Consider the following 7,487-nt stretch of genomic DNA (forward strand, 5'->3'; position numbering starts at 1 on the left):
TCTTTCCCTGCATCCTCTGACCCCTCGGACTCAAAGGTATGTTCACCATACTTCTCATCATTTCTGAAACTCTCAGAGCCGTCTGAAACTTTTAGCTGGGCAATATCAGAACCGATACCTAGTCCAAGATTGGTACATTCTATCCCATTTTGCTCCTGATCAAGATTCAGAGGGATGGTAACACTATCATCAGACTTCGTAGGAGACAACTCTGCTAACTCAGCAGCTTCAGAAGCAGTTTTCCTGAGGTTCGTCGGCCTCTGAGGTTTTTCTTCTTCATTTGTACTCTTTGGGCGGGCAGAGTTTCTTGCCTGTAGACGGAGACCAGTTTTTCCAGGCCCAGAGGATAGTTTCATGCCCTCCTTCTTTACGTCAGAGAAGTTGGGGACTGACTGTGCAAGAGATTTGTCTGAATGCACTCTCCGTTTAACAGAGCTAGTGGTAGAAGCTTTAGCCGTTGACCGTAAACCTGATGTAGCAGTAGTTCGAGTAGCCAAGAAATTATTTTTGTTTTGTTGAAGCTTCTTACTCTGGTTGATCCTAGAAACATCCCCATCTTCTTCACTCTGAAATGAGCTAACCGGATGCTGTCAAATCATCACATTATCAGATTAATTAGAAAACGAAAAATAAAACTTCATCATATCCTACCCCAAGTACTCTTCAGTTTCAGAAAGCTTAGTATACCTGTTCCTTTTTGGCACTCATCCTAGAATTGAAGTACACAAGTTTCTCTGCTCGTCGAGCATTTGAATCATATTTTGTTGCAGACACAGAAAACTTGGCCTTCATCTCGGCGCTACTGCTATCAAGTGTATCTTGCATCGCCTTCAATTTGGCTTCCTTCTCAGACCTTCTAGAACTCCATTCTTCCCTCAACTTGGCATCCCTTTTCTCCATATATTTCTCATAGAACTTTCCTCTAGAATCAACTGAAAAGCTGAGATCTGAAAACTTCAGCCTCGCAGTATCCCCATAGTCATTGTTGCCAACCATCTTTGTTGTTGGCGGAGTTCTGAAGTCTGCATCGCTTGATCCTAAAGCGGGTTTCGCCATTGTCTTCCTATCAGGTAGTTGTACAGGAGATGATTCTGAAGCTGCATGTCTTCTAAGCTGTGAAGTTGCCACCTTTTCACTTGGCTTTCCAGCGGGTATACCACGTCGACCAGAACTGGATTGTTCCCCAGGAACACGGAGCATGTGTTCAGCAAACAGTTTCTCAAGCTCATTCGCTTTCATTTTCAATTCATCATTTAGCTCTTGGTTCCCCTTTGTCAGTCTTGTCCTTTGAGCTTGCTCTGCTGGGAATGGATGTGTCAGAGAATCATTCTCTGACCTGTCTGAAACACTTGGCTTTGTACTCGAATCAGCAGAATCAATTCCAGTCCTCTGATCATAAGGCCTTTTTATCTGTTCAGAACCTAAACAAAGAATGAGCAAGAAAAATAATCAAAAGAGAGATGAGCTAATTTGTGTCAATCCAAGCCCATATAAAAAAAAGGAGAAAAGAAAAAGGTTCAATTGTATAACACTTACATATCTGTAGTCATGATCATTTTAAGAATAGGAAGAAAGGAATCAGGAAGCCACAAAAAGACGGAGGATAATCATAGTTAAGCACACAAAACGAATGAGCAAGGATACACAGCAGTTAAAGAAGACTTGACGCAGTAATGCAGATCATAAACATCTGAAATTATAAAGGATGCTATTGCTAACACACAAAATGATTTACCCTGGAACAGGCATGTGAACTAAAATTCACCATATTCCTGTCACTAACCTGCAGAAACCAGTTTCTGGGCCCTCCTTCCCTGGGGATCTTCAACCAATGATGGTTGCCTATCTGAAGATGTTAGCTCTTTTTTCTGAGTTTCCACTGATCCTCCGTTGTACCGGACACTCGCATTGTTAGGTTCAATACCATCCAGATGCTGCAACAGAGACAATGACTGACTCTGGGAATCCCTGGATTGTTGTATAAGGTTCTTGCTGTTCATTTCCAAATCACCCATGTCTGCATTGGATTCATCATTCGTTTTTTCATTCTCTGAGTTATCCAAAGCCCCTCTGGAGCTCACCTCAGAATATGATTGGTTCATACACCTGGAATCCTTTTCCCCACGGACCAAAGAACCATGTGAGACTCCTCGATGTTCCACTTGATTCTTCGTATTCAATTTCACCTTCAAGTCCACCTCCTTGTTTTTTCCCAACAAACTAGAACTTGAATTTTGAATCTCTAATTGGCCCAATCCCAGGACACCGACACCATCAGAACTTGAGATTGCGGGATTGCTCAAACCATTTTGGTGTTTCTGGTCACTGTTAACAAATTGGTTTTGATATACATTGCTTCCATCTTTCAACACTGATGATGATGAGGGTGTGCACAATGGACTATCGCCAGTACCATCTTGCTTGTCATTGCTTAAATCGATGCTCATGTCACTAGCACCACTCCATCTCCGTAACACAACCTTCTCCATACCCATAGAAGATGATAAGTCAGTAGAGAGTCTTTTCACCTCAATGGATTTTCCTGCAGCTGGTTTCCCTCCAGAGTTTGAGCTCTCTTTCTGCTTGTTCTCAAAGAGGTTGATTCTATCTTGCACGCTAAGCCTTCTTGTGAGTTGTTTAGGCTGACTTGACGATGGCTCATTCACCACTGGACCTGTCTCCTCTTCATCATTCTTTTCACTTTGGCTAGTTTGCTGCATGAGAAAGTTGGGATTGGACCTGGACTGACGAAACATGGGAAGCTTTGATTCTTGTTGGGATTCTTCCATCCCAGTTTGATGGCTCCTATCTGTCTGAGATCTAGTCACGTCTTGGAGACCAGATTGCCCTTCACTAGGGTCATCAATAGACATATCAGATCCCCATGATGCTCGTATGGCTTTGTCTTCCAAAGTGGCTCCGCTAGAGCTGATCAGCTCTGGCCTTCTTTGGCAAACTAAGATAAATTTGGTACATACTTCACTGCAATAAGATTAGCAGACGAAGTAAAATGAGAATATGCATCACTGACAATTAAGAAAGCCAAAGAGCAAAACACGTATGGAACTCTAAGATATAGAAGGGCCTCTGCAAAAAAGTGGGATAACTCACCACCTTGACTCTCAGTAACTAATGGTGAGATCCAGATCTTGTAGGTTCAGTTAGATATCCTAGTCATAAAAAATCATCTACATCCACCTAAAAGCAGTTCGCAAGTCTCCATCAGACCAATCCTACCTAAAGTCTATAATCTATTGTGGCATATATAATGCCTGTTTAGGTTTCTGTTTATGGAAAAAAGTTTGTCAGCTAAGATCTAACAATGTCTAACCCATTACCATAAATAGGTGCCTGTATATATATATATATATATATGGGAGATTATACAGAAATCAGATCTAGCAGTTTTGCGGCCTAAAGGTTTGTTTAGGAGGAATACCAAAACACTCTTTAGTATCAAAAGAGTTCAAACTTCACAATAGGATGGGGACCTCACTGAAATTCGGAGACCCAACATGAAGGTTGACAAAATAAAATCTTAACCGCATAGTACACATATCAAAAATTGATGTAGGAATATGCTGGTTTGTAAAAGCCAAAATGTGGATAGCCTCCGCTCTGGAAAAGCTAGAACTCATAATACAGTGCCAAACTTTTCTATGAGAGAAAAATTAAAAAGGTTCCATAAAGGCTTCAATAATGCTCATACAAATAATAGATGTTATGAAGGCTATGAAAAACTTACTTCAAGCGACTGGCCCCAAATTGATCAGCAAATTTCCTTAATTCAGAGACAGTGTCAGGATAGAAACCAGCAGCAGATGCACGATTACATGCAGTGGCTAGGTCCTGCCTAACTGCTGCCAGTCGCAAATCAATAGCTCTCAGTAGCTCCTTCCTGGAAAACATACAATAATGCAATAATAAAATCTTCTTTATATCGCGTTTGAAGTCAGAGCAGATGTGTGCACATATTATCATCTTTGATATCCTATAAAAGAATCATCATTCACCAAATTAGGGAAAGTTTGTTAAGAGTAGAAACAGAGATTTTTACTTTGTCAGATCAGCTGCCGCCATAGCTTCTGTGCCATCTGAACCAAGAAAAGCTAAGCCAGATTAGCAAGGAAAGAAGAACAAATGATTCACAATGTTGGCAGATGATGGAACTCCATGGGTGTAATTGGAAACGATGATGATACAATAATTTTCAGAATGTTTTTAAAATCTGTAGATAACAACATGAGAGGCCACCATATGACAGTAGGAAGCAAGCTTCTGAAAGAGTCTCATTTACAAGCTAGTCTGTCGCCGGTACTGAAGAAAAACTACATTTGTACCTTTTCAAAGACCTCATGTTCAACCAAATAGAAGTTTATGTTACATATGGTCTTAAAGACCCAAAGGTAAAATCAAATCAGCTAATTAGTCTGGTCTTGTAGATGGTTTCTCCAAATCAAGGCGTAAAAATCAGTTACGATAAAGCTTATATGTCGTGGGGGAATAAATCTTGGAAACTCGGCCTATATGAGTCAATCAAGGACCACAGTTACAACTAAAACAAAATACTACTCTCACATCAATAGTGACTTACCCAACACTATCCAGTTCTATTTTTCGATACATTTATCATTACTATACAGAATCTTCAAGTTCATGGACAGAATACACCCAGAAGACAAGTAACAACATACGTACCTCTTGATGTAGATTGCTGATCACCCATCCCCTATTAAAAATTGTAAAAGTCAGTACAAACATCCAAGTTAACATAGCTTTTGCTTTAAATGATTTGAAGAACCTCAGCATATATTTGTCGGGCTGCTTCCAACTGTGACATCTCCACATCCAAAGCGTTTACCAATTCCAAGACCTCTGGAGTGCTAACAAACCGTACAAACCTATAAACCAGCAAGCACAAGAAAATCAAAGTTTTAGCATAAGCCCTGATCCAAAATACACAAATATCAGGTTCTGCATTACATATAACCTTTCAAGTGTCCCTTTTGTGAACCAAGTTTCAGCATGTTTATTGCTTTCAACTTCTAGCCTGATAGACTGAACTGCCTCGGCAACCTGTTCTTTTGCCACTTTTAAATGAGCAACAAACGGCTTTACTAGTCCAGAAGCCAGCTTCTCCGTAATCCCGGCACTAGATACAAACAACTCGCATCTGCCAGAAATGAAAGAGGAGAAGATTATCCAAAAACCCTACAAGCACTGGCACTATAACAGTGAAAAGAAGAATCATTCTGTAATTCAATTACCTTGATCGCCTCGGGGAAAGCTGGAAGATGGCATAGTCAAGGGGTGTAGAGGACTTCATCTTCTGCTCGAAACTATACAACCTTGTACAAAATCTTCGTCTTAATATCAAACTTATCGCTTAACATCAATGTTGAACAGCATCAAAAGCTCTGAGTCCATAATTCACATCCTAAGAAACAACAAGGGAAAAGCCATCACTATAACTTAAATGCTATACGAAGAACAAAGTTCCATCACTGACGGATCCACATGAACAGAAGAAACATCACAACTACATTGGCGCTAGAAATAGAAATCTTTCAACTTAAAAGAACAAAGGAGACATGACCAAAATAGTAAGCCCAGAATCCAGAATCAAGTACATTTGCTAGATCCGATTCCAATCATGGAAAATTAAAACTCGATCCAATAAAGGAAACTAATTCAAGACGATTAAGAAAATCGTACAGCCGCATCAAGAAAATCGGAGAATTCAAATTGAAAACAAAGTACATCCCCAACAGGAAAGGAACCACAAGAAAAGAACTTCACTGCGATCGGGGGAACAAAAAAAGTTCAAGTGAAGTGCTTGCCGGATCGTCGAAGTCGGAGTATACCTGCCGAGAAGAATAAGCAAGATCTTCGTGTAGTTAAGGTGAATCGGTATTTGCAAGATTCACATTCAAATAGTGACTCCCATTGCCGAGTCCCTTTCCCAATTTTCTCCTGCTCGGCCTCGATTATGCATTTTCTTCTTCTCAAAGTTTCTTAAAACCCTAACAATGGAGGTGGTTGTGGCTTCACTCGAATCTCACATCACCTTTTCAAATTTTCTGATTTCGAATAGCTTCCGCGGGGAGATTGTGATTTCTCTCTCTCTCTCTCTCGCGTCGTCTCTCCCTCCACCGTGAACACCCTTTTTCCCAAAGATACAGTAGAGAGAGAAATAAGAGAGAGAAAATGCGCTTCAGACAGAAATCACCATTTTTGTAGACGTAAAGTAATTGAGCGTAGACTTGAAACTTAAAAACAAAAGGATTATTATAAAACAAACATGAAGCGAAAGGAAAAAATCGAATTTCCGGAATTACCCTAACACCTAAAATTTACTTTGTTTTCTTTTGTCTTTAAGGAGAGATTAATTAGCCTGATGCACGAAATGGCGAGGAGCATACCAGGGCATTTTGGTAATTCAACTTATAGATTTAGAAGACGGCCAAACATTTGAAAAAACCAAAAGATTCCAGAATTTAACGGTAAAGGACTCGAGGGTGACAATGATTGGACGTTTGAAGAGTAATGAATACATTTGATTACATATATATATATATATATATTATACACTCGCAAATGTTATATACATATATAAAACAAATTTTCAAATAACAAATTATTTGTAAGGGTATTATTTAACGTTATTAGAAAGTAATGTAGTAATTCCATAAACAAATGTAGTAATTCCTGTAAATGATAATTAGCATACGTGGAAAAAAATTATACGAAGGATTAAATGTATGGAAATATAAGGTGACTGTATTATAAATTTATAATTTGGAAGCTGATTTGGTCATTTCTAGTCAGCAAAAAAATAATAATTTTTAAAAACTATCTTACCATTTTCTTACCAACTTTTGGAGACATATTCGTAAACAGATGCTGTGGGTCCCCCAGAAAAATAAAATTTTAGAATAGGAGATCACTTTTTTCTTTAAATTAAATGGAGAATTGACCCGTACATGGAGGGTGGTGAAGAGGGTAGATACACAATGGAATATTTGAAAATTTTATATTCTAATTTTTTTTGTAATCAGATATCTTTAACCAAAGTTCAAACTAATTACTAAGACGAGAATAAATAAATGACTCTAAATTTGAACAAAAAATATGTTTTGCAACCTTCATTTCACGGGTTGTTGCACTGTTAAGTTTAGATTTTTATATTTGAGTTTTATTCAAATATAAAAATAATATCATATATCAAAACTTAGTCTTGTAAAACAATAACGGTATACACTGTTTTATGTGCAAAACTGCAGAGAAGCAAGTGATTAATCAAAGGCTAAACCGATACAAAGCAGCCATATTATATTAATATTACAATCCATCCAATACAAAATGAGAAAAACATCTCAAACAGATTATTAGATGTTTGGTTGTTGGCCAAGAATCTCCAAAAGAATAAAAAAAATGAAAATGTTTGAAACATGAATGCGGGACTCTAAAGTTTCCACTTTTATAAT

General features: G+C 38.4%; 1 protein-coding gene across 2 annotated transcripts in view; it reads right to left on the minus strand.

Annotated features, from left to right (window-relative positions):
* The window catches only part of LOC104822667, an 8,444-nt gene extending 2,194 nt beyond the window's left edge, over positions 1 to 6,250 (minus strand). Inside the window, exons 1-10 of one of the 2 annotated variants that reach the window (XM_010553955.1) lie at positions 5,865 to 6,250; positions 5,268 to 5,437; positions 4,991 to 5,173; positions 4,802 to 4,901; positions 4,699 to 4,729; positions 4,058 to 4,094; positions 3,746 to 3,898; positions 1,784 to 2,982; positions 688 to 1,421; positions 9 to 587 (exon numbers count right to left, since the gene is read on the minus strand). In XM_010553955.1, the coding sequence (XP_010552257.1) occupies positions 9 to 587; positions 688 to 1,421; positions 1,784 to 2,982; positions 3,746 to 3,898; positions 4,058 to 4,094; positions 4,699 to 4,729; positions 4,802 to 4,901; positions 4,991 to 5,173; positions 5,268 to 5,326 (3,075 nt within the window). In that variant the 5' untranslated portion in view covers positions 5,327 to 5,437; positions 5,865 to 6,250. Of the gene's footprint in view, positions 588 to 687; positions 1,422 to 1,783; positions 2,983 to 3,745; positions 3,899 to 4,057; positions 4,095 to 4,698; positions 4,730 to 4,801; positions 4,902 to 4,990; positions 5,174 to 5,267; positions 5,438 to 5,864 lie in introns of both variants that reach the window. The other variant, XM_010553954.1, reaches the window with a different exon arrangement.
* Between the last annotated feature and the right edge of the window lie 1,237 nt (positions 6,251 to 7,487).

The sequence above is a fragment of the Tarenaya hassleriana genome, unplaced genomic scaffold, assembly GCF_000463585.1.
Source record: "Tarenaya hassleriana unplaced genomic scaffold, ASM46358v1 Cleome37, whole genome shotgun sequence".
In the NCBI taxonomy this organism is placed as follows: Eukaryota; Viridiplantae; Streptophyta; class Magnoliopsida; order Brassicales; family Cleomaceae; genus Tarenaya; species Tarenaya hassleriana.